Raw genomic sequence first — 26,093 nt, 5'->3', positions numbered from 1 at the left:
GCAGAGACAAGGAAAAGCGCTTTAAAAATCACATGTATTATGAATTATTTTCTGACGATAGTAATACATAGAAATTTAACAAAAAATATAATCATGAATAATGGCATGATGGAAAGCGCTGTGTTTTGGCACAGATTCTTTCCGTCTCTGTTCTATAGGTGTGCACGCTCACACATTTTATTCGCTTAACAAGACTGGGCTCATGCTTTGCATCAAGTTTTGCTGTCTGTTTACCAAATAGACTGCTGCTCCCTGGCATTCAGTAGACTGCACTCTGAGCATTGCTGATAGCGGAGTATTCCAAAGATCCGGCCTTGGTCGGGGGGTGGGGATGTGGGGGGGTGACTTCTGGGCCCAGCCAAAGAGGAGGAGTCGGGGTAGCATTTAAGGCACAGGTGGGAGGAGAGCCTTGGCCATTTCTTGAGAAAGTACCAGACTTCCTTGTCTTCATGCACATTTTTTAAAAATTGTAAAACATGCTCATTATAAGAAGGTTGAATAATTGCAAAAAGTAGTAAGAAAATAAGTCCTGTGAAAGCCTATCAGCCGTTTAACATACTTCTTTCCTTGTAACGATCACAGAACCAGGGTACAGTGTCTGCCTAAACGGAAATACACGGGTTATTGCGAAATACTGCTGAAGTGCGTTGTGTGTGTTTAGGCCTATGCTGTGGTTCTGACAGCAAAGGCAGTTGGGAAACCTGAGAGTCTGGCGCCAGGGCAGGCATGAGGGTGTGTCACCGGGAGTCCAGGTGGGTGTCAGGCACGTGTGGCCTCCCCCACTGAGGCCAGCTCTTTGTTTTGTGGCCAAGTGGCTGGGCGAGTCCCCCGCCCACCCCCCTCGCCTCACCTGGGGAGCAAGCACTACCACAACAGGAGGCCCCCGGAAACGCAAGGAGACGGCCAGGAGCCCCCGAGCGGGGCTCCTCTGCACTGTGTGATGACCCTGTATTTTCACAAGCACTCCCTGCCTTCTAGGTGTTCACGTAGAGTCTAGACCCAGAACCACCTTCCCCTCTAAAGGGGACGCCCTCGCAGTGGGGTGCTTTGCCTGAACCTGCCTGTTCTTCGACTCCAGGACATCTCCAAGATGTGGGCGAGAGTTGCAGCTTTCTGTGCCAACGTTTGGGATTTTGAGCTTATCGCTGTTTATTTGCTTTGGGTTATCCTCGAATGCATAAATAAGAAAAACAGACACACACAGTTCACCTGCGGTCACACTGCGCTGTGCTTGCCCACAGAGTACCGCACCGGAGAGGAGGTGGGTCCCGCCTCCTGCTCAACTCCATTCAAGCTGTGGGGGCATGGACGACAGGGAGAAGGCCAGTTGAGGACCTGGGGGTGCCATCTTCTGTGCTGGATTTTTTTTAAAGGCTTATTCCATTCACATCTCACTGATTCCCATAATACATAATTCAACAGATAAAATTTCCTTCTATTTTATGTAAAACTCTTTATCACATATTTAGGTGTAAAAGATGTCCTAGAATATAAATAAGTTCCTGTCTTTCAATGACCCCTGGCCAGGGGTGTCCTTGGGAGGATGGCACCCCCCTTGCCCTGCACTGACTGCTTCCTATACAGAGAGATGGGATCACACTTTTCTCTTCCTTCCAACCCCCAAGATGCACAAAGGACAGCCCAGCCCCCAGCCACAAGGTCCGCCCAGCCCCCAGCCACAAGGTCCCCCCAGCCCAAACTCTGGCCATTTAGGAACTTTCACCGGGACAGCTGAGCAGGGCTGAAAGGCGAGTTGGTGGCGGACCCTCCATGCTGGTCTTCCTCATGCAGTTTCCCAACCGTTGGAGCCCACCTCCGATGCATACACATTAGGCTTCCTTAAGCCCTGGACCACCTCCTACACCCTACACCCAAAGTGGCATCCCAGCTATTTGTGAAACAAATATATTGCTTTTGGTTTCAATAAATTCATCACAGAGGCCATTTTCTATATATCACAGAGGTCAGCTTCGGCCTCTGCTGGACAGTCCACAGGGCGGGAGTCTGGGTCCTAGGAGGAGCACAGAGGCCAGGGGTGCCCATCATGTTCTGGTTTGTGGCAGTCAGGCTGTTGGTCCCTCGCTGGTGTTTGGGATCTGAAACAGATGAATTCTAAGTCAGCCACTGACCTGCTGCCCTGAAGTCTTCAGTGTCAGGGAGGACGAATGGACACTGCCAGGGATGCCAAGCACACCGCCACATGCTTTGGGACCTGCGGGGTGGCCCAGCCCCAGACCACAACTGCCTCAGCCCCCAGGGCTGCTGTCACCATCCCGGGCCTCCAAAACCTGTGGCCCTCCCAGCCACCTGGACACCTTGCACTGGCTATTCACGGGCACAGAGGAGCCCATCCGTTTCCTCCACACAAACCAGCTCACCTGCCAGGGCGCGCTACTGCAGCCCGCACGGCCGTCCCCCAGGCCGCCGCCTCCTGCCCCACTCCCTGGAGGATGGGCAGGCACCAGGGCTCACAACCGACACCTCCTTTTGGCCCAGAGCCTCTGGACGCCTCTCAGTCCTAAAGCATCTCTTGAGAGCAAGACCTGCTCCTTGCTGGGCCAGCGCAGCTGCCCCCTCACGGGTGACCCCGCCGCCTCCACGTGGCCACTTCCCAGTGCACACTGGGTCCTTCCACAGCCTGCTTTAAACCCTTCCATGTCTGCTGACAGCACTAACAGCTGTGGCCTTGTCTCCTGAGTGCCCCCACGTGTCTGGTAATGTGCTAGGGGCTCCCCAAAGCCTCATGGACGCCCCGTGAGGAGAGGAGCACCCCCCCCAACGAACGGGAGGAGGCCGAGACCCACGATGTTCAGGGTAAGGTCCAGCCCTTGTGACTGGAACAAGGCTCTGCTTGCTGAGTTAGTTTTCAGAACCCCGAAAGTAGCAGCAGCATCCAGACCATGGGAAGCACACAGATTGCCGAGTTCCTTCCCGAGGGACTGTGGTTCAGCAAGTCTGAGGTTAGACGGGAATCTGCATTAACAGGCACCTCGCCCCCAATTGGGGCCCCACCTCTCCATGCCCCACCCACTCCCTGTGCTGCCGGCATCCCCAGCTACTTCCCCTAGGCAACCAGTGCTCTCTGACGCTCGCTGACCTGCACCTGTAGGGACCTGCCCTTCCTCTGCTTCATCGTCCAGCTCTCTCTTCCGCCATCAAAACTGGGCTCAGTGGACACGCCTCCTCGCCCCTCCCCGGGCTTCACCGTGCCCTGTGCAGCTAAGTCTTGACTATCTTTCAGCAGAGGCACTGGCACCTCTGATTGGCTCAGCTGTCCCTGGTAAGACAGTGTCCCCTGTGATACAGGATAAACTCCTTGCCACCTACTGGGGCCCAAAGACATTTCTAGAATGGCATGTGAGGCCTGAGCAGATAGGAGGGTGCCTGTGGGACACACACACCCATAGGCACGTTGTTTACCTGGAAGTGGGGAGTAGGTACGCCACCACTCGGGAGCAAACCCGGGACGCCGCCCACTGCAGCCACTGGATGTCGTCAGGCACGTGTGGAAGCCACATCACCAGTCTGGGGGAATAAAACAGAGAGACAAACACATCATGTGAGCACAGAGACGGGCCGAAGCAAAAAGAACAAAACAAAAACCAAACCAAAGGGAGGTATCTTACAACAATACCACCGGGTCCAGGTAAACCACCAGGGTCACTTCTAACCCCAATCTGAGAAATTCCCGAAGACAAGCCTGCCTAAAACCCCTAAGCAAAGGAAGGCCGCTTTTGACTCGGGAAAGCTGAACATAGAAGTAAAAGGAAAAGGCCTTGGTTTTCCAGGATCTGACCCATCTGTGGCCACCGATGCAGAGCATCCTGGGGTCGACATGTCCCGCCCAGCAGCACGTGTGAGCCCAGCAGAGGAAGCAGCTAAGGAGGCCTGACTGCAGCCCTCCACAGGCTCCCAACCCCCCAGCACAAAAGGACCCCACGCCTCGGGCTTCGGGAAATGCAGAAACAGACCTCGATGCAGGGCAAGGCCGTGTGGGAGCAGGTGGCTAGTTGAGTAGAGCCAGGAAGGGACCTGGGAAGGTTCATGAAAGCCAGAGAACTGAGCTGGATTTTGAAGGATGGTTTGGACTTTAAAAGATGGACTGAAGGACATACTTGCTAAAAGGAAAGTAAACCCAAAGTGAATCTGAAGAGGGCCGAGGGGAACAATACGCAGAAATAAAGCAGGCACAGACGTTTGCCTCGGATCCCTCCCAGCACAGCATGAATGAACTCCCCAAGTACAAGTGCAGACCTAGAAGAAGGGACAAACCTAGCACAGCAATGAAGAGGAGGTGGGACGGGCTGGGGCTCACCGGTGAGGCACCTTTCGGGGGCGTTCTACACAGACACAAAGTCACCTGAAACACTCACCTCTGGACCACAGCAATCGCAGACTCCATGGGCAGCGTACAGGGCAGCATCATGTAGGACATCACCCTAACAGGGAAGGAGTTGCAGATCTTGCTGATGAACCCATCTTGCTTTCTAACTGCTTCTCTCAGTGCTGAAAATACAATTTAGACATCTTGTCTCCCACCAGCATAAAAATCAGCCTATCTTCCCCACATAGTGCTTGGAATTTCTGTGAAATAGACAGATCCTGGCAGCGGAAAAAGCAGGTTTCACAAATGAGATCAAATGGGAATGTGCCCAAATAGCCCTTTGATCGCCTACTGGGTCCAGGGTCCTAGTGAACGGCTCTCTTTTAAACTGACTATCTCAGGAGGCTTAACTGCTCAAAACACCCCCTACACCGACTTCAGAAGCTCTGCTTTGCACCTTCAGCTGGATTCCAACTCTTCGGCCTGGAATCTCCTAGCCTTCTACTTCCCCTTTGTAATGGCATCGTGATGCCTCAAATCACATTAACCTGGGCAGCTGCTGGTTAGTGCAACTCCTACGATGTAAGTGCCTCAGGGGCAAGAAATGGGATCCAGTTCATCTTTGAATTTCCCCAAATGTCCCCAAGTGACTGAGAGCTGGATGGTGCACACATCTGTCCATCAGATAGCTGATGACCCAATCAAATGCACCAGCTTCAAAGAAGGTTCAAAACTGTGGTTTGGGGGGAGGGAGAAATTAGGAGGGCCCTTCTAGAGTGAAGGCTTTGAGATGGGTGGACAGGCAGAGAATGGTGTTCTCAAAGAACAGGCCACCCCCAGAGTCCCCCGAAATCCGGTGTGCCTGGACCTTGGGAGCAGAGGGCACTGCAGGTTAACTCAAAGCTCAGCTGGAGTTTGTTTTCCTCTGGCCGTGACCCCCTGGGAAGGGAGACTGAGCCAGGACCCAGGTGGATAGGAGGCCTGTGCTGGGAGGTGGGGGCCCCGGTGGGCCTGCTATGGTTGTTCCACCCCATCTCTTCCCACAGGGCGGCATTACCTCCCTCTAACACACAGGAAAACCACCCTTTCCGCCTCTTGCGGGGTCACAGAGAACAGCCTCCTCTGCTGTCCACCTCCCCTCCCCGGAGAGCCAGCACCTATCAGGAACTTGGGCGACAGGGTCTCCAGGAGGCTCTCATCCCAGTGCAGGATGCCGAGGCACAGGTGGTCCAGCAGCTCGTCTCCCTGGGGCCTCGCCTCCCAGGCGGCCACCCTGGGGGAAGTCTCCAGGCTCACGGGTTCCCCGGGGAGCTCAGGGACTTCCGACTCTCCCAAGGATGCATTCAGGCATGGCTGGGGCCTGACACAGATGCCTCCGAAGGACATGGAAACAAACCCATCAGGTGAATTCAGGCAGCAAGGTCATCACTCACCCACCCACCTGCCCACCAAACCCGGGAAGCGGCAGGCCAGTTACTAGGACAAGGCAGGGATCCCCAAGGGCAGGCATTCCTAGCAGGGAGAAAGCGGGGGCTCTGGTTGTGTGGGCTCTGTGGCCACATGGGATTCATGAGGTTGAAAGAAAAGGATTATAACCCATTTATAATAACCTGAACCGCTGGTTAAGTCAGCATTCCAGGCCCTGTGGCAGCTGTTCAATTGCTACCATCATTATCGTCTCCGCTTTTCAACTGAGGACTCAGAAGCACAGAGAGGTTAAGAAATTCTGCCAAAGCCACACAGCCAGTACGTGGCAGGGCGCGATTCAAATGTAGGTCTGATGTCAAAGGTGGTACCCTTCCATCACACGGCCTTGAAAGAAGCATTAGGTAAGGGAGTTTGTGCACCACTGCCCTAGGTGTCGGTGCGCGGTAGCTGATAGAATGAGTGGTTCCTGCTCAGAATTGGCAGGCTGGCTCGGGGCAGCGGGACAGGTAGTTTCGGATGCCCACAACTGCTTCCTATCTCAGGTTAAAAGACCAGGCATGGCTCTGGGATGCCCACACCTTGCTCCCCAGGTTACACGTCCCAGTTACACTCCCCCAGATCTCTCCAGCCTCTGTTAGACACACAGCTCACCCTCTGGGACTTCATTTTTCCCTTAAGAAAGTTTCAAGGACTCTGTTCCCAGAGCACACCTGTCTCACCCTGACTTGTCCTCTGCAGGAGGCCAGCCTGGCCGAGGGAGGACCTCGCTTAGATCATTAAACCCAAACCCAGCCCCCATGCTGCCAACACCCACCCACATGCCAGTCCTTAGAATGACTGACAATTGCCTGGACATCATTTAATCCAAATGCCTTTGCTACAGATGTGGAAACAGAGGCCCAGGGAGGGGAGATGGCTTATCCAAAGGCACCTAGTAACTTCTATAAGATCTATCACCATTATATATTCCCAGATTGCCCCCCAACTCCACCCCCCATCCAGACTGCTCTTCAGAACCTCGGACTTTGACATCATTGTGCCTCTTGCACAACCACCCAAAAATGCGCCTGGGTATCGCACACCCATACATCACACACAGGGCACACCAGCTTTCCTGCAGAACCCACGGCCCCGCAAGAGCACTGAGCCATGAGCAGAACCCTCTCCTCCCACAGCCACCCTGTCCCCACGGCAGAAGCCAGAGCCCAGGACTTCATCCCTGAGTCTTCCCCCTCCTGAATCTCTGATTGGTCACCCCCAGGTCCTGTTCCCTTGGGCTCCTTCCGCCACCTCTGCTGCCCCGACCCCAGCCAAGCCTACGGCTGCCTTCTTGGCCTCCTGGATGCTGCTCTCACCCTCTCTGCACTGCAGCGAGGGGACCTTCCAGAGCTCTCCTCTGACTGCCCTCACTCCTGGTTCGGCAGCCCTCCACAGCTCCCTATTGCTGTGGGCCCGGCCTTGCCCCTCCACTCTTCACTGATCGCCATTCCTGCCCCTCTCCTCTCTGTCCCCCACCCCCACACCCATTACTCCAGTTACACAAGTTACATTTTCTGGTACCGTTTGGACCAAGCCTGCACCTACGAAACCAACGTCTAGAATGATTCCCAAACCCATGACCGTCACAGCCCAGCCGTCACTCCCCACAGAGGGGGGGGCCTTCAAATACCACAACTGGAAGACCTTCCCCGGCCAGTCTTTCCAAAGGAAGAAATCTCAGGACACACTTTGGCCTAAAACAAGGCCAGAAAATAACCAGGCATGTTCAGCCATGCCTTAGCTATTAAGAGAGTTTTGCCTGGAGTCCCAAAATGACTAGAGGTGTGGACATAGCAGTGTCTCCTAAATCGTTGCCCGACAATCCTAGGGAGGAGGTAGGAAGGCATCAAAAACCGCACTGGCAGAAAGGGAAATGGGACACAGTGTCAGGGATCTTTAGCTAAGACTGAGGAGGGAGGAAGCAGGTGACTGTTTTTCACTCCAGGGACATCTTCAAGCCCAGTTACTCCTCTGTCATACAGAATTTTCCCTCTGCTCCGAACTTCACAACGTTCTGAGTTTGTGGAACCCTAAGAACAGTCTGTTCTAATTTTCAGCAGGTTGCGTCTGAGTACACACGGTGGGTGACTGTGCACGTACCGTGGCTGGAGCCGCCTGGGGGACATGGAAAGACATTAAGGACAACAATGACAAAGTGTCCCACATTTACCAAAGGCTTACACGGGCCAGGCTCCGTGCTGAGACTTCACTGCATCATCGCATGTCACTCCAACAACAGCGCTGTGACCCTGCACTATTATTCAGCCTCGTTTTGCAGTTCAGTCTCAGAGAGGTGAAGAAATGTGTCCCAGGTGGCCCAGCTACCTCGTGTGGGGAAAGGGACTTGATTCCAGGTTTGCCTGCCAGGCAGAGGTATAAAGATTTGGGGTGGCCACTTCATCGCTCCAGGCCTCAGTTGTCCCATCTGTAAATAGGGACAACTCTGTGCCTGTTGCGGGGCCGCTCTGGGGCATGAGTGAGGCTGCAGGTAGCCTGCCTTTGCAACTCGCCCAGCAACGTGAGGACAGCGGTGCTCTTAAAGGGTGAACCGGACGGGCTTCTGAAGTGCCTGCCTGCTCCCTGCTCCGAGACACTGGGGTGTCATGTCTTCTCGCCAACAGTTGTGACCACCTAAACTGTTTCCAGGCATCACCAGATGTTCCGGGGTTGGGGACACAGTCATCTCTGGTTGACAACCGCTGCCCTGGGGGGAGGCTGCCAGGTGCTCCACTACTAGTAACCACACCATCTCCTTGGTCTTGGTCAAAGACAAATTCAGAGGACCAATGCATGAACCAACTTTTAGTATCAAAGGAAAAGAGCCCCAAACACACCTAATGTTGGGTCCACTCTGACATTTTGAGAGCCCAGCTCCTGCAGCCTGGATAAGCCAGCAGGGCTCAAAGGCAGGAACTTGCTCCAGGACAGACAGCTGGGCTGGTGGGCACGGCCCGCACCTGGCTGGAAGCAACTATTCTGACTGCTTCACACGAGGCCCAAGCCCAGAATCCCTGTTTATCTTCCTTCCTTGTTAAACTAGAGGTTTACAATAGTTCAAGGAGAAAAGGATAGCAAACGACTGCCTTCAGCACGTAGACAGGTGAGTGACGCTGCAGAGGGAGGGTGAGCCCTGGGGCTGTGACAGCCGGGATTCAGAGCCCAGCCTGACCTCCCAGGGAGTGGAGCGGGGCCCTTGCCTGCCTCTCCGTCTCCCCCACTGTGAAGTGGGGCAAAGATTTCCTGTCTCACGGGGCTAAGGAGAGAGCTGAGCAAGACACTGGGTGAAGGTGCAGGGCACTGGGTTTTAGAGCCAGCCTCACTCCCCCGTTTACCAAGAGTGCAGACAGAAAGCTCGTGAAAAGGGCATGTCTATGCCCTCCTCCGACCAGCGCCACACCTACCGTTCTCTTCCAAGAACCTGGCCGCGTCTAAATAGCCTTGAAGGCATATTGCTCCAAGCACCTGTGAACAAATCAGGGCAGTTGACTGCAGACTCCAAGCTCCGAGCTTCTGCTGTGTGCACAGCTGCAGCGGGGCTGGGCCCAGCTCTGTGCTCCCCAGGGCTCGGCTCGAACAACCCTGCGTACTCGGACCCCTTGCTGGCACCTCAGCATGATGGGTGCTGGTTTCTGCGGGCTCCCCTGGTCCCAGATGAGTCTCCACCCTAAGAAATCCCGGGGCCTGATCTCCTTGTCCTGAGCCAGTGATAGCTGCTGCTTCTGCTCTTCTGTGTACAAACCAGTCCTGCACAGCCTCCTTTCCCTGCCGATTTCCTCACCACGTGAGGGCGGTGAGGCCCACTAGCCACAACCACCACCAAAAACCAAAAAAGGTTAAATCACCAAATGCAGCCTTAACCACAGCCGCAAATAGGAATCATCAGGGTAATTAAAAAAAAAAAAAAAATCCTGCTGCCCAGGCTGCCTCTTTGAAACAGAAGGAAAAGGGGCAGAGCACAGCCATTCAAGGAATGACACAGCAGTTAACACCAAGATGGCGGAGATTCAACTCCCAGCTGGCCTTGAGGCCCGAGGTGGCAGGAGATTTGACTTCCAGGAGACCTTGAGCTTCATCATACGCTTATCGCAATATATTAACATGGTCAATGGCTCTCCCTCAGGTGCCATCACACTTGCAAGGCTGACCTTGAAAGGTCAAAGAGTGGGCAGTGGCCCAGCTCCTGGGAATCCCAGCCCCCTCCCCAGGGCAGCTGGAATAACCCTCCCACTTGTGAGCATAGCAAGTTACCATAAAAACTAACAACCCTCACACCTCATGGCCTTTCTCTTGCCTTCTGAGACAGCCTGCACTCTGTCTATGGAGTGTGCATCTCTCTGAGTAAATCTACTTTTACTCAACTGTGGCTCGCTCTTTGATTCTTTCCTGCACAAAGCCGAGGACCCACACTTGGTGGGGTGCATCCTAGGGACTCAGCTGAGGCCTGGGACTGGCCCTCCTCTCTCCCCACATTCTTTTTCCTGCATCAGTTTCTTAAGCCATAGCCCTGACGTGGGATCTGAGCAGCAGCACTGTAAATGTCCCCAGGGGATTCCAGTGACCAGAGCAGGCAGCACTGAGCTCCAATTTAATGATGGGGTCTGTTTCTGTTGGTAGGTTCGTTCAGAGAACTGGTGGGTCCCCTGGCAAATAGGGATGCAAAGGAGAACAGCACCCCCAGAACACACAGCTTCTCTTACGTTGAGATCTGGCGGGAACAGCGTCTGGTACAGCAGGTAGGCATTCTCTGAGCAGCAGCGCAGACTCAGCGTGGTGAAGTCCACGTGAAGGAAGTTCGTGGACTTGACTTTAGGGCAGATGTCACTCTCCCCATAGAAGGGGGACACAGTGATGGTCGTTTTGGTATCAAGGAAAGGTAAGATGTCAGTCATTCCTCCATCCACATATCTCTGTTAAGGGGGGTGCGGAAAGGACACACTGTCAGAAGCCTGGTGTTTTCTGTGTGTTTCAGATTATGGGCAGAGGCTTCTCAGAGCCGCAGGTGGACACAGTAGGAGGACAGGGCTTTGGAATCACTCACCAAATCCTTACTGAGCATTTCTGGACCAGGCCAGGGCCACTCAGGGTTGTTACATGCTGTTGTGTAGTTTACGCACTACACAAAAAGTGCCTGGCCAAAAGGCAGACGGAGGCTGGCATCTGGCCCAGGTTGTGGTGGCCAAGTCCTCAGCCCAAGTGGGCACCCGTAGGCGTGCCCATGTAATTCACATCAAGAAACCATTTGCCAGGGACGCTGTGTGCAACGGGGACAGAGTGTAATGTAGACCAGGTCCTACAGGAGACAGATGGTTGGCCACAGGCTTCATTCCAGAGGCCTCTTGCTACTTGAGAAATCTTGGACAAGACACTTAACCTGTGATTCTGTCTCTGTCCACAACTTGGAAGTGAGAACCAGCACTGGAGACTGAAATGACACAGGGACCTGGGGGACTTGGACAGCCCTCAGAAACCGACATCTTATCCCACAACAAGGAGGCATTTGGGGTAAGTACTGTGAGAATCAGTTTTCCTGTATCCATATCCTTAAATAACATTAGTGCCCATGGCCAGGCTGGGGCAGGCAGTCTCTGGTACCGTTTGGACCAAGCCTGCACCTATGAAACCAACGTCTAGAATGATTCCTAAACCCATGACCGTCACAGCCCAGCCGTCACTCCCCACAGAGGGGGGGCCTTCAAATACCACAACTGGAAGACCTTCCCCGGCCAGTCTTTCCAAAGGAAGAAATCTCAGGACACACTTTGGCCTAAAACAAGGCCAGAAAATAACCAGGCATGTTCAGCCATGCCTTAGCTATTAAGAGAGTTTTGCCTGGAGTCCCAAAATGACTAGAGGTGTGGACATAGCAGTGTCTCCTAAATCATTGCCCGACAATCCTAGGGAGGAGGTAGGAAGGCATCAAAAACCGCACTGGCAGAAAGGGAAATGGGACACAGTGTCAGAGATCTTTAGCTAAGACTGAGGAGGGAGGAAGCAGGTGACTGTTTTTCACTCCAGGGACATCTTCAAGCCCAGTTACTCCTCTGTCATACAGAATTTTCCCTCTGCTCCGAACTTCACAACGTTCTGAGTTTGTGGAACCCTAAGAACAGTCTGTTCTAATTTTCAGCAGGTTGCGTCTGAGTACACACGGTGGGTGACTGTGCACGTACCGTGGCTGGAGCCGCCTGGGGGACATGGAAAGACATTAAGGACAACAATGACAAAGTGTCCCACATTTACCAAAGGCTTACACGGGCCAGGCTCCGTGCTGAGACTTCACTGCATCATCGCATGTCACTCCAACAACAGCGCTGTGACCCTGCACTATTATTCAGCCTCGTTTTGCAGTTCAGTCTCAGAGAGGTGAAGAAATGTGTCCCAGGTGGCCCAGCTACCTCGTGTGGGGAAAGGGACTTGATTCCAGGTTTGCCTGCCAGGCAGAGGTATAAAGATTTGGGGTGGCCACTTCATCGCTCCAGGCCTCAGTTGTCCTATCTGTAAATAGGGACAACTCTGTGCCTGTTGCGGGGCCGCTCTGGGGCATGAGTGAGGCTGCAGGTAGCCTGCCTTTGCAACTCGCCCAGCAACGTGAGGACAGCGGTGCTCTTAAAGGGTGAACCGGACGGGCTTCTGAAGTGCCTGCCTGCTCCCTGCTCCGAGACACTGGGGTGTCATGTCTTCTCGCCAACAGTTGTGACCACCTAAACTGTTTCCAGGCATCACCAGATGTTCCGGGGTTGGGGACACAGTCATCTCTGGTTGACAACCGCTGCCTGGGGGGAGGCTGCCAGGTGGTCTACCACAACCCAGCATCTCGTCCAGAGCTTGCAGAACAAGTACCTCAAGTTCTGTTTCTCCACTGGAGGCAGGGCTCACAATTAACCATGTGGGTCTGCAGATTAGTTGAACGTAACCGAACGGCAGCCCTGTTGGCAGCTTCTGCCCAGAGCCACGAGCTAAAAAGGACTGAGTCAGACCCAGAGAGGACTGAAACTCTCATCCCCGAAGAATAAAGCTCTACACTAAGTAAGTAACTGACTCTTAAGCATGTGATACTTTAACCAGCCCACTGGGCACCTATTTCGGTGCTCATGTGAAGATTACATGAACAGCTCACCTTATGGCAGCCAGATAATGATTCTACAGGAAGTTAGTTTTGCTGACCAGGGAGCCTGGAAGTGGGCAGGGAGCGGGGGCAGCTATGGGATCTCTGTCTGAAGCCTGAGGCAAAGGGCTCTGAGTTCAGAGAGAGGTCCTCAGGTCCCAGGGTCCCAGGGTGCCTGAGCCCAGCACCACACAGGTAGGAGTTGTGCACACATGGTTCAAAAAAGGACTTACCACGCCTCTGAAGGAGGGAGGGATGAAGCCAAAGAAGAAAGGAATGAAGGACGAACAAATCAAAGCCTGTGAAGACAAGAGAGAGTGAAACCACAGTTAAGAACAGTCTGCTTTTTTTTTTTTTTTTTTTTTAAATTCCCCTGGGCCTTTCTAAGCCGCCTCCAAGAGAGAAGAGCAACAAGCCTGAAAATGCTCTACGCGCAGGGACGGTGCTTTAATAAATGGTTCAGTGACGATGAACCAAACTGCACCCTTACTGTTTCAGGCCCAAGTATGTATTATTTGACAGCACTGTCTGCAGACTTCAGCTGCCTGTCCCTGCTGCTGCAAGGCTCACCCCGGGCCACCGCGGCAGGACCAAGAGTCCTGGACTCCCTGACTGAATGGAAAGGGGCCAGATCAGGGCTTGGCAAATATGGATCTTCAGCAGAATCACCTGGAAAGCTTGTCGAACCAGACTCTGCGCCCCACCCCTGAGGGTCTGCCCTTCTAACAAGCTCCCAGGTGATGCAGATTCTGCCGGTCCAGGGACCACACCTGGATCCCACCGTGCAAGAGCATCAAGCAGGTATGATGCTGATGCAGTGGGAGAAAGGACGCGTGTGGGAACATACTGGTGATGGCTGTCTAGAAAAAAGCTTCCGGAAACAAGGGTAAGTGGGAGACGACACTGGTGACTGAGAAGCTGCTGGTGCTACATGCCAGGCTGCTAGCTTGCATAGCCCTGTGTTAAGTGAAGTCATGTCCAAATAAATCTCACAAAGGCACTGGCCAAATGAAGTGGTATTTTGTTATTGCTCCCGGTCTTCTCTGGGCAAATAAGACATGCTGCTACCCTCGGGGGGCTTCACTGGAGGGGTCCTCATGAAGGAACGGGCATCGTTGGGAGGAGGGACACACATGGGAAGAGGTCCCTAGATCAAGAGGTCATGAGCCAAGTCTTGAAGGATGGGGAAATGTGATTTAAAACTGAAACTGTCCTGGAACACTCAGGGTTGGTATATGCCCTGGACTGCACCACGGGATGCACGTGGAGTTTGTGTCACCCTACTGCAGGAAGCAAACCGGCAACGTGGGCAACCAGGTTCTTTTGTATCTTAAGAAACGAATGAGGCAGCTGGCTGACACTAGACAGCCCCCTCTGCGTCACTTTCACAATGAAATGGCTTTCTTACTTGACAACACCCAAATAAGCAAACTGCTTACATCTATGACTTCGTCTTTGGACTGAAAATCAGACACCAGCACATTTTCTCCATCGGACACTCTGGTGAGCGAGATGAACAGCCTGCCGGAGAGGAGCCGGTGCACGTTGTCCGGGAGGTGTCTGTGCAGACTGTCTTGGATGCACTTGATCAGATTGAAGGACGGGGGCAGGATGCTGATGTTCCGGCTCCTGGTGTGCAGGACGAGGTCCTTGAGTATCTGCAGCGTCTGGTCTGGGTGGGTGTGGGGAGGAGGAGACAAACACCCAAAGGAATGGACCACCCTGGAGATGGGCATGCTCTGTGCAAGACCGGAAACCTGAGGGCATGAAAGCTATCAACCTTCCTCCAGGCGGAACCACCTGAGCCCGCAACCCCAGGCGGCTCCTGAGCCCGGGATGTAGCTAGTCCAAACGGAGACGGGTCGGAGACACACCGGCTTCAGTGCGTTAGCATACATACAAAAAAGTAAAAAATCTCATTAATACTGTGTTGTATTGACTAGATGTGAAAATGATACTTTGGCTCTATTGGGATAAGTGAAATTAATTTCATTTAGGTCATTTCCTTTTTCCATGTGGCTACTAGGAAATAGAAACTACCCATATTTCTATTGGTTAGCACTGCTCTAGGCCCTGGCCACAGGAACAGAGCCTCCAGAGGCCCAGGGGAGCCCCCTCCGCACCATCAAGGCCCGAAGCCAGGTGCTCACAGCATCGGAGCGTCAGTACGAGCGGGCCTAATGCTGCAAAGAGCAAGTGCCACATTGGGCGTGAGTTTGAATCCTGCCTCCACCTCTTATTAGCCGAGTGACTGAAATAAGTCACTTCACTGCCTAAGGCTCAGACGGTGTGGGTTTTTTCTTTAAACAACTTTACTGTGGTGCAATTTCTTTTTTTTTTTATTAATTGAGGTATAGTCAGTTTACAAGGTTGTGGGTATAATTTCTGGACAGCAAACTGCACGTATTTCAGATGTACAATTTGATGAATTCTGATAGATGTACACGCCTATGAAACCACCGCCACAATCAAGATAGCTAACATTTCCATCACTCCCCCAGAGGTGCAAATTTTGAACTCCTGATTTATCTCTTCCCACCGCCTTTACCCTCCGATAACCATGAGTCTGTTTGCTGTCTGTGAGACAGACTGTATGTTTGATGTTTCCTTACCTATTTTTGGAGACAGTGAGTATTTGATACACTACAATCGGCAGGTGCTCAACCCAAAGGCAGCACCTAATAACTAATGCCAGAACAACCAGCCTGTCTAGTGGGCCCAGGGCACTCTCACGCTCCGTCCAGCCCCACTCACCGGCCTGGTCCCCCTCCGGCTCATCAGCACTGCCCTGACATGCAGGAGTACCTGTCCCAGCTAGAGACCTGGTCACTCATAAATCCTGGGATGCAGAAGGCCAGACACATATCAGCAGGTCCTGACCCACCTCTGCCTTCCATTCAGCTATCCCTGCACTTGTGGCCCCACTGAGCCCAGGCAGAAGGGACGATGTTTTGCACACAGATGGCTGGTTCTGCCACTCTTTCCTGCCTGGTTTAGAGGCGCTCTCAGGAGTCCTGCCCAGGTCACAGGCCCTGGGATCTGCTCCCTGGTGGTCCCCAAGTGAGACAGGCAGTTAAAGCAGAAACCTGGGGCTCCCAGAACCTGGGGAGCCGCTCTTGCCAAAACCTCCAGACCCACTTTGCAGAGACTGGTGGTCCCGAGCCACTCCCGGTAGGGCACAGCTCCAGGCTGCACCTGTCCTCTGCCTGGTAGCAACCCCTCTACACTGGAGTCAGTGTACATCAGGTGCTGGGGTCAGTGCATTTGAATCCAGTCCCAATTAAACATTTGATCATGTGGATGTCTCCATGTCACAACCTTGGTACATAAGGTTTGGCTTTTAAAGCCCAAGGTGTGTAGACTGGCCATGTGGCCAGTCTGATCCTCCCTAAGGTCATATTTCCTGCCCTTTGCTCTTCCCTTCCTCAATGGGGAAGGCAGCCAGGGTGGCCTCTCCTAATCTCCACCTCTTGATCAGCCCAGGGTCTGCTCACTGATCCTATCCAATGGCAGGGCTGTGCTGATTGGCAGGGGATTCCTGACCACCAGGAACAAAGTCACTTCTGCTGGAAGTGTCCAACACAGTACTCCCTGGGTAGAGCAAAGAGTAAACTGTTAAGGAAGCCCAGATAAACAGAGGCTGATGCTAAAGGTGCATTATGTCCCATCCCAAGGCCTTTGGGTGCCGACAGCTCCATGCTCCCACTTGCTCCAGGCCCTGCCTCCTGGCTCAGAACCCCAGGTCAAGGATGCTAAATAACTCAGGCCAGCTGGCCACCAGCCCCAGTCCCCCCTCCCACAGGCACCCACACGGAGAGATGCTTCATTAGGACGAGATTCATACGCACAGGACTTCATTTCCACTGTACTGAGCAGGGCTGTGGCGGGGGAGAGGGTGGGATGGGGATGCCCAGGGATCCCCTCCAGCCCCCTAGGAAGGGTCTCAAACACCGGGAAAAGAGGTGAGGAGACAACTTTTCTACCTCTCCTCCCCGGTCCTCCCACCACAAACCACCTGTCCCGGACCCCGTTCTACTCCAAACCTGCAAGCTGCCCTCTGCCTGTGAGGCATTCAGCCCCCGGAGGGCTGGGCGGAGATCAAAAGCGCCCAGGGCGGGATGTCTCCAGTCCCTGTAGTCCCCAGCGGGAAGCGGCACCCACCCTGGGACACTGGATAAAGCCCCCTGCTGGTCGGACCCAGAGCAAATCTGCTTCCCTCCGAACTCCGCGTCGCGCTCCCTCGTCCCAGTCGCCCCGAGACGACCTGGAGCTCAGTCCCGGGTTGGAGGGCTTCCTTCAAGCCCGGGACCCAAAAGGAAGCTGGGGAGGGGATCCTCTCGGGGTTCCCACGCTCAGAAGAGCGGTCCACCCGGCGAGCCTCGCTGCCACGCATGGCAACGGAGCTGCCCGGAGCGAGGCGAAAGGGTGCACTGTAGGAGGCAACCGTCTGGGGAAACAGCAGCTGTACCCGCAGCCTGTGTCCAATCCCGGCTCCACCGCGCGCCCCATCCCGCCGGCCCGGACGTACCCACTGGGATCCCGGAGAGGAAGGTGGCGCAGTGCAGCGCCCCGGCCGAGGAACCGAAAAACTTGGGCGCGTTGCGGATCAGGTGCGGGACGCGCTCGCTCAGGCAGTGGGTCACCCCGACGTGGTAGAAGCCTAGGAACCCGCAGCCGGAGAAGGACAGGCTCCAGTCGCGCTCGAGGTCGTACATCGCGGCGGCGGGTCGGGGGTCCCGGGTCCCAGGGCGCAGCTACTCCGCCTCGCGCCCGCTAGCGCTCTCAGCCGGGCCTCCAAGTGCCGCGCAGGTATTCCCGGCGCGACGTCAGCCCCGCCGGCCCCGCCCACCTCGGACCACGCGGCCCAATGGGGGCCCGGGCGCAGGGGAGGGGTGGGCCTGCCCTCGGCGAACGGTAGAGAGAGGTTTTCAGAGAGTTTTCGGTAGTTCAGATGACGGTAGTGGGTGTCCCGGAGCGGAACAGCTCTCTTCCTGTTCCTTTTCACCCCGTAAATCAGGGGAAAAGTAAGAGCTGCCGATTTGGGCATCTAAATAGAAGTTAATGTCTTTGCTTTGATTTCCCGCAGGTTTTTGCGTGATGTCTTCAATTCATGGCAAGTGGAGGAGATTTTTCAGTTAATGATACTGATTCGAAGTTTCCATTTCGAAGTTTCACTTCTAAGTAAAACTTGCGATAACACGCGCTGGGTGCTGGGGGGTGGGGTGGGCCATGCAGGAGGGTGGGGGTCCCGGAGGCTCAGCCCTAGACGATTCTCGGAGCCCTTGTGGAGTGCCTAGGATTCCCTTGACCTCTGTGTCCTGCCTGGAGTTTTTCCACGGCAACGCACGCAGGGAAGTTAGGCATTTGCCCAACATTGCACAGTCAACAACCCATGTTACTTTGCCGTCATGCCCCCTGTTTCATGGACAGAGAAGCCCCCTCCCTTCTCCACCAAGGCCCACGTGGAGTGCAGAGTGCGAATTTTGGGGCCAGGCCTCCCACTTTCTGGGCCTCAGTGTCCTCATCTGTAAAATGATCGGTAGAGTTGCTGTCAGAACTCGAAGTGTCACCTATGAAGCAACTGGACACATTTATGCGCCACCCTGCCGCCCCCGACACACACAGAGCCTCCCAGGTCTGAGGCGTCCCTCACTGGGGCTAGGCCCGTGCCTGGGGGCGTGGGGAGCCAGGAGCAGGGCGGAGGCTGAGGCGGGGCTGCCTCTGGGACTTCAGATCCTCAGAGTGGGTCATCCTGTCTCCCACCTATGGACCACAGAATGCCAGGGCGTGGGAGCTGCAGGCCCTGGTGACCACCTGGGCCAGCATCACACAGACACTTCATAGACTGAGGCCCAGAGTGAGGAAAGGCTAGTTCCTCTCTCTGTCCCCAACCACCTTGGCTTTGCTGGGGTGGGGGTGGGGGGCAGCACTCACAGGCCTGTCCCGGCTGACTACTCTCCACACCCAACTTACTCAGAGCTGAGACAGAAGTGAGACGGTCAGAAAACTGAGACTGCTGACAGCGTCAGCAGGGGCCACAATCCCTAGCCTCTTGCTCCTTACCTGGAAACTTCCTCCTGCACCTGCCAGCCCTCCTGGGTTCCATGACTACCCCTAGGACAAATGATAGGAAGGCTGTGCTCACAGGCCCCAGATGAGTCACCCTACCATCAGCCTCTGGCATTTGTATTCTCTTCCAGTCCACAAACACATTCATGGCCAGCTGCCCAGGATATCTGTCCACCCTGGCGTGACCCAGATGTGGGCGGGAGAAGATTCGGACTGAGGAGTCACCCCCTCTTCACGGCTGCATGTTGACAGCAAGTGGACTCTCCCTCTGTTCCCAGATGAAGAGAAGGAAGGACTGGGCAGGGGTCCCCTGGTCTGGCTCTCCCAGCCCCTTGCCCAGTGTTCCAGTGGCACAGGCTGTGGCTGGGACTGTGAGCTCTGACATAAGATGGCTGGACCCAAATGCAGGCTTCTCCGCTCATTAGCAGAGTTAGGCCTGGCAGGCATCATTTACCTCTTAGCTCAGTTTCCTTATCTGGTCCATCAGGGAGAAAACCACCACATGAAGGAAAGTAGTATTTACCCACCACGTTTCTGACACCAATTTTGTCCATGTTTCCAACACTGCTTCTACAGCTTCCTTCTACCACCAACTGGTGTCCAACATTCAGTTCAGTTCTGACACTTGCTACCCAGAGTCATGAAGGGGTAGCAAGTGTCATGAAGGGCTCCATCCCACAGGACTGACCCCACTTCGGCCCCCAGTGGCAAATTGGGTCCCTAGGTACCCACTTGGCTACAACGTCGAGGGTTTCCGCAGTTTCTCTCTTATGATTTGCTAGAACAGCTCACAGTACTCAGGAAAACTTTACTGGCCACCGAAGCACTTAGGAATTAACTGGTCAAATCTCTGTCCGATAGCCTGGGCGTAATTAAGGTTGCATGACACACGGGGTGTTACCCAGAAATAACAAGCATCCATTTTCTTGCTGCCTTTCATGTTCTAATTCGTGGCACTCGTGATACAACGTGGGGAGGATTGGCAATAGCTTTACGTGCATTGTGCAGTATTAAACAATTCGTATTGCTGTTAAGCTCCTGTATTCACAGATCTGGCCTTAACGCACGAAAACTGACACTTCTTTACTTTGGCAACTAGGTAGATATGGGACAGGAACTACAGGTTGTTTTATCTCCATAAAAATATTTAATAAGATTTTAACTGTCTGCCATATTCAATAATTTGGATTTAAAGCTTGTAAATCATTTTCGCATGTATAGAGTGTGTCCAATTCATCTCAGTTTGCCTGGGACTTTCCTGGTTTGGGTACTGAAAGGCCTACATCTTGGGGAAACTTTCTGTCCCAGACAAACTGGGACAGTTGATCAATCCCAAGATTCTTATCCTGGGTCAGGCAAATGTCAGGAGTAGGTCTGCCTGGCCCAGAAGTTTTCAATAGGACAGTCCTGGGGTTGTTCATCTTCTTGGATGGGAAATGGCCAAACCACTGGCCAGGAGACCGATGAGAAGATGCAGAGAATGAGAGATCAGCTCAGAATAGAAACAAACCTTCAGGCAGTCCGTCCTTGTTGTTTACAGGTTCTGTATCTGGGAATTTTCCTGCTTGCTAAAGCGTGTTTGTAATTCCAGGTTAATACCCGCAGCTCCTTCTCTGTCAGTCACGGACATCTGCAGAGCAGCCAGGCAATTCTGAGTTGCCCCATACACCCGCCCCCAGCTCTGCCGTCTTGTTTCAGCTCCTGCAATAAACAAGGATCCTTCTTGTGGTTTGTCTGTTTATTTCTTTCCCATTTTGGTGCTTTTTGTTGGTGATTTTGCTGTTTCAGATGGTCCCCAAGCGTAATGCCGAGGGCCATCTGACGCTGCCATTCTTAAGAAGGCTGTACCCAGCCTTAAGGAAAAATACAAGTGTGAGATGAGCTTGGCCCAGACACGAGTAATAGTGCTGGCTGCGAGTTGAATGTTAATGAATCATAGACATTAAACAAAGTGTCTTCAAACAGAAGCACACCTCACACAAGGTTCTGTATTGATCGGCTGACGAGAATGTTGTGAACAGAGGCTCGTGAGGACCCAGTCTTGTCTTTCCCCTAGGATTAGTGGTTCAAAATCCGCTAATGAAGCAGTGACCTTCTGGAACATAACTGCTGGGTAGGGACTGGGAGCTCTGGGGTTTGCTTCCCCCGTGGGACTGGAAATGCAGACAGCCGGCTGCTTTAGCTGTGCTGACTTAGCACAGACTAGGATGCACTGGGGCAGGATTTGCAGTCACCTCCTCCCTGCAGTGCCAGGCGGAGTGAAGGCGGGGGCGGGCCTCCTTTACCCGGCTACCCCCAGATACCAAACCCCAGTACCTGAGGACTGAGCATGTGGGGGTCTTTGGCTTCTCTGTCAACCGGCCAGATGCCTCAGTTGTTACCACTGCCCCGCCTGCAGAGGTCCTTCTGCCCCTACACGCCTAGCCTGACGTTTGCTGACTGCCCTGACCAGCCCAGTGTCTGCCTGACTTCACCCCTCAGCCCAGCCCTTAGCTCAGCTCCCCAGCTCTGATTGTAAATCACTTCCCCCTCACTGCCTAGTTGTGGTTACATATACAGAACCTAAAATTTACCATTTTAGCCATTTTAAGTGTACAGTTCAGTGGCATTAAGAACATTCACAGTGTTGTCCAATCATCACTGCTATCCATTCCAGAATTTTTTCCATCTCAAAGAACAGAACTCTGTCCCGGTTAAACATTGACTCCCCAGTCCCTCTTTCATTCCCCAGCAACCACCATCCTACCTCCTGTCTCCATGGATCTGACTACTCTAGGGACCTCAGAGAAGTGCAGTCACACGGTATTTGTCCTTCTGTGTGGGGCTGATTTCACTGAGCATGGTGTCCTCCAGGTGCATCCATGTTGTAGCTGGTATCACAATTTCCTTTTTAAGGCTGAATAATTGTCCATCATGTGTATTGATAGGGTTCAGGACACATTATCCCAGAATATGGCACCTTGGCATATTGAATATTTTAAGCTGAAGGATTTTAGAAAAGGCAGGTACAGGAAGGACTTTCTAACCTTCTCCCAAAGCAGGTCATAAGACCCTCAGTTGAGAGGTGCCCTCCGTATGCCCAAGGAAAGGAGCATCCTTCTTTCCAAAGATGCAGGGACACAGAGACGTCATTAAGCTCCCCCAGTTCACTGCACTTACCTCAAACTGTCTGTTCCATCATATCTTCCCGTGACTGTCCTTTCTTCATCAAACCCAATAAAAACTCAGGTTGAACCATTTCTCCGGGTCTTCATTTCCTCACAAAGGCTCTCCTGTCATATAAAACTTAAATTATCTTCTAGGCTTCTCTTGTAAATCTGTCTTTTGTTACAGGAGTCCCGGTTAAGAATGTAAACTAGCAAAAGGAAAAGACATTTCTCTTCACTTTCAGTCTATGTCTCTGTCATGCATCCACTGCCTATAAGTGTGCTGGCTCCTGGGGAACAGACTTGCTTTCACTGGCAGTTGCTGGGAGAGGGTGGAGTCAGCACTGAAGGTCTTGGATAATACTGAGAGCTTATTCACCGAGCCATGAAGAGTTCAGATGGATATTCACTGCTATGGGCCAGAGGTTGCATCACTAGTGACTAGCATCGTCCAGCCTGCCAGATGGCGAACTCTCTTGCCCAAGCAGCGTGCCCCGCAGTGGGCCCTTAATGGTGTTTATTGAATGAATGACTGAGTGAATGGATGCTAAAGTGATACCCTTTCTTCGTGCCTGGTGTCATCTGGATGCTTCTTCAAATTTAAGCACCAACACGTTTTCTTAACTCATAGACCCACATCTGATCTACAAATTCATTCCAACTATTCTTTAGTAACTTAGGAGATGTCTTAGATGGGTCCTTCCAGAAGTGACCCAGAGACCAGGGTTTGAGTGCAGGCTGGTCCCAGGAGGCATTAGGAGGGGAGTGGAGACGTTCAAAGGGAGAGGCTTCTCAGTGGGAGGGTGACTCCTATGGGCAGATGGGGCTCAGTCCTCCAGGGTCCTTGAGGACAAACCGCACATTGTGGTTGGAAGGGGGGGGGAACTGCGGTGTTAGTCTTCCAGCTCTCGTCTGCCCCTGAGGTCCCGGGAGCAGCTATCCCAGCACTGAGGTCAGCCAGGAGCAGGTCGGGCATAAAGTGGCGGGAGATCGAAGTAGGAAGCTGACCGTGGGCAGGGAGGGCCACGCGGAGGTAAGAGGAGCACAAACAGTAGGCACCAAGCATCTCGACCAGACAAGCGGCTCGCAGCCTAGGGGAAGGGACAGGAGCCTGCCACAAACGGGGGGGCCCCATGGGATGGTGCGGTCAATGCTGTGTCGGGGGAGCCCGCCATGCAGCGGGCTGACCGGTGGGCATTTTGGAAGGCTTCCTGGACTCTGTCAGGAAGTTCATAGTCTTCACCGACCGCTTCCTTGGTTCTTGGTACCGCGCTGCATTGGTGCTGGGGACACAGCTGCGGAAACCAGGGGAAACAGCCAGAGGAGCAGCAAAGGCTGTGTACGCGGCGCTGGCTGCAGCAGGGCGTCGGCGCCATCACGTTCACTTGGCAGAGACTCCAAGGCAGGCAAAGAGGGGGCGGAAGGGAAAGGCTTCAGGTGCGGACAGAGACTCTCCTCCACCAAATGTTAGTCAGCCTCCTCTCAGCTCCTTTCCCAAGACCTGTCCTTGAGCTTTGTCACCAAGAGTAAGAATCCTCCAGGTCAGCTTAGCAAAAGCCCCCAACCCTCAACATCTGATCAAATGTCCTCATCTCCCACCACCCCTCAAGTGATGTCTGATCGCCCTGGTCTGCCTTCAGTAAGCATCCTATTAGGAAAGCTTAGCAAGAATCACCCTACCCTCTTAGTAATTTCCATCCCCCTCCCCAGCCCACCACCATTTACAGATCCTTGGCTGTAAATCCTCACTTTTCCTTGTCGTGTTCCGCGAGTTGAGCCCAAGCTCTCTCCCCACTGTAAAAGCCGATTGCAGTGGTCCCCAGACCTGTTGAGATGGCCCTGAAAAAAATCAGTCTTCCCATTTTAACTGGTGTCCTGAACAGTTTGTCCTATGACGGGATGCGCTGCTCAGAGGCTGTCGGTCTGGGGAAGCTGGAGGTGGGCTACCCAGGATGTCCACTGTGATTGGTTAGGGAGCACATTTGGCTTCCTTTGGTATGAAGTGGGAGGCAGGGACAAAAAGGAGGGAAGCTGTCAGGGACTGATCCGGTCCTGGTCATTTGAGGCTTTTGGTTACGGGGTTATTGTTTGGCTTCCAGGACTAGTTGCTAGAGATAGTGGTCTGACTTCCTACAAATCTGACTTAACGAGCTGGCTACTGTAGGTGATGGGTTGGTTTCCCGGGCTGCTTGCTGCAGAATTTTATGTTTATATGTGGTTTGGCTGCTGTCCATTCGAATATTCGTTCTCTAGTCAGGGAAGATGAATGGGAACTATGCTTACAATAAATAAAAAACAACAACAAAGATAAAGTATAGGCAACTCTTCCAAAACAAGGGAATTGCCAGCAATAATCGATGACCATCTTCTCTGTCCATTCATCCAGATTGTTTCTATATCTTGGTTATTGGGAATAAAAGAAATGATAATAACGTGATGAGGTAGAGATTCTAGCTAAGGCTACAATGGCAATTATCTGTAATATATAAATGTATCAAACTGACATGCATATACCTGAAACTTACGTAATGTTATATGTCAAATATGTTTCAATAAAAACTAATAATAAAAGAACCAAAAAAATCAATCAACCGATCAATCAATAAATGACACAACATCAGTGGGAGTCAAGTATCATTGGAAAGAGAAACAAAGGGAGTGCGTGGGGGAGCCACTGAGCTGGGAGTGAGGCAGCGTGCGGGGGAGGGGCAGCGCGGGGGCGGGGTAGCCAGGGAAGGCTTCTGGGAACGTAGGTTCCCCAACAGCACACGGAGCTAGAGGGATGAGCCTAGTGAAAATGGGAGGGGGGAGGGAGCCAGCCAGAAGGAGACACAGTTGAGCTGGATCGACAAGGTTGACAAGTTCAGGACCAGGTAAACTTGCCGGAGGCTGGAAGATACGAGCAGGTACGGTGGAGGGAGTTGCCAAGAGAGGGGAAGGGATTGGGCGCCCAAGGGCCTGGGAGGGCCCAGCAAGGAGTCTAGGTCTGGTTTTTTGTTGCAGTGGCAAGCCCTCAAGGATCTGGGCAGGGGAGTGACACAGATTTATTAACCAACCTGCCTGGAGTCCAGCATTCTTTGGATGGGACTTAGCCGGCTTAGTCGGCTCGTGAGCTTGGATGGGAAAGCAGTACAGCGTTACAGGCACCGCCTCCACCTTTCTGAAGTGTGGGACTGCCCTCAGACACAGGTGGAGGGAACACACCTGCGGTAGAAGTACCTGTGACTTGGTTCTCAGTGGAAACCACAGACCTTTCCACATCACATTACAGTTGAAGATCTCAAGATAATAGTTGTGCTTGTTACTTTGAAATTATCGTGTCTGAAGAGCCCCCCTGCTAGATCACATTGAAGGCATGAACAAAGAAGCTTATCTCTTACGGGGTCACAATTAAAATGTAGTTTGATAATTGTATTTGGCAATAAGTTGTTCCATTTCGCTTGTTTAAAACATTCTTCTGAGATGCGGTGACTGGCTCCATGATGAACTGGTTGTGGGCAGCTTGCGGAGAAGAGACTCTGGGGGAGGAGGCAGGCCTTGGGGGGACACTACAGGCACCCAGGAGGGGGGCAGCCTGGACCAGTTGGTGATGGAGAGATGTGATTGGCTTTGAGAACTACTTTGGAGGTAGAGAAAAATGGACTTACTGGTGGATTGGAGATGAGTGTGAAGGGAAAGAGGGGACAGGGAAGGATTTGGGAAGACAGATGGGGGTTCTGCCTTGGTCATGCTGAGCTGGAGAGGCTGCTGAACCACTGAGTGAATGTCAGGTCAGAGAGTTGGATGGACAGGTCTGGAGCTCAGGGGAGAAGCCAGAGCACACGATTTGAGGGTCATTGGGGTAGAGATGATATTTAAAGACTAGAGGAGAATGTCCAGGAGGGGTAAATAGAGAAACAGGGAGGACAGAGCCTGGGGCAGCCCCTGCTCGGAGGTCTGGGAGGAAGGGGAGGTGCCAGGAAGGAAGGAGAGAGCTGGTGTC

General features: G+C 53.2%; 1 protein-coding gene and 1 long non-coding RNA gene across 3 annotated transcripts; both read right to left on the bottom strand.

The window, feature by feature from the left end:
• Positions 1-16: 16 nt before the first annotated feature.
• On the bottom strand, positions 17-17,994 carry PNPLA3 (patatin like phospholipase domain containing 3). 2 transcript variants are annotated; one of them, XM_032492399.1, is made up of 9 exons: positions 17,425-17,989; positions 14,336-14,568; positions 13,130-13,195; positions 10,489-10,698; positions 9,193-9,253; positions 5,482-5,697; positions 4,374-4,506; positions 3,421-3,525; positions 17-2,096 (listed from the first exon to the last, which is right to left on the bottom strand). In XM_032492399.1, the coding sequence occupies exons 1-9, from the start codon at positions 17,609-17,611 to the stop codon at positions 2,012-2,014; spliced, it is 1,296 nt and encodes a 431-aa protein (XP_032348290.1). In that variant the 5' UTR covers positions 17,612-17,989; the 3' UTR covers positions 17-2,011. The 2 variants fall into 2 exon arrangements, with proteins under 2 accessions (XP_032348290.1, XP_032348291.1); XM_032492400.1 differs by lacking the exon at positions 5,482-5,697 and having other exon boundaries at positions 17,425-17,994.
• A 107-nt stretch (positions 17,995-18,101) lies between these two features.
• Positions 18,102-22,384, bottom strand: LOC116667542. Its single transcript, XR_004324364.1, has 3 exons — positions 22,125-22,384; positions 18,960-20,666; positions 18,102-18,421 (listed from the first exon to the last, which is right to left on the bottom strand). It is a non-coding gene; the product is annotated as an uncharacterized LOC116667542 (long non-coding RNA).
• Between the last annotated feature and the right edge of the window lie 3,709 nt (positions 22,385-26,093).

The sequence above is a fragment of the Camelus ferus genome, chromosome 12 (genome assembly GCF_009834535.1).
Source record: "Camelus ferus isolate YT-003-E chromosome 12, BCGSAC_Cfer_1.0, whole genome shotgun sequence".
Taxonomy (NCBI): Eukaryota; Metazoa; Chordata; class Mammalia; order Artiodactyla; family Camelidae; genus Camelus; species Camelus ferus.
Note: the sequence above shows the minus strand (reverse complement) of the source record. Positions and strands in the feature narration are given on the sequence as shown.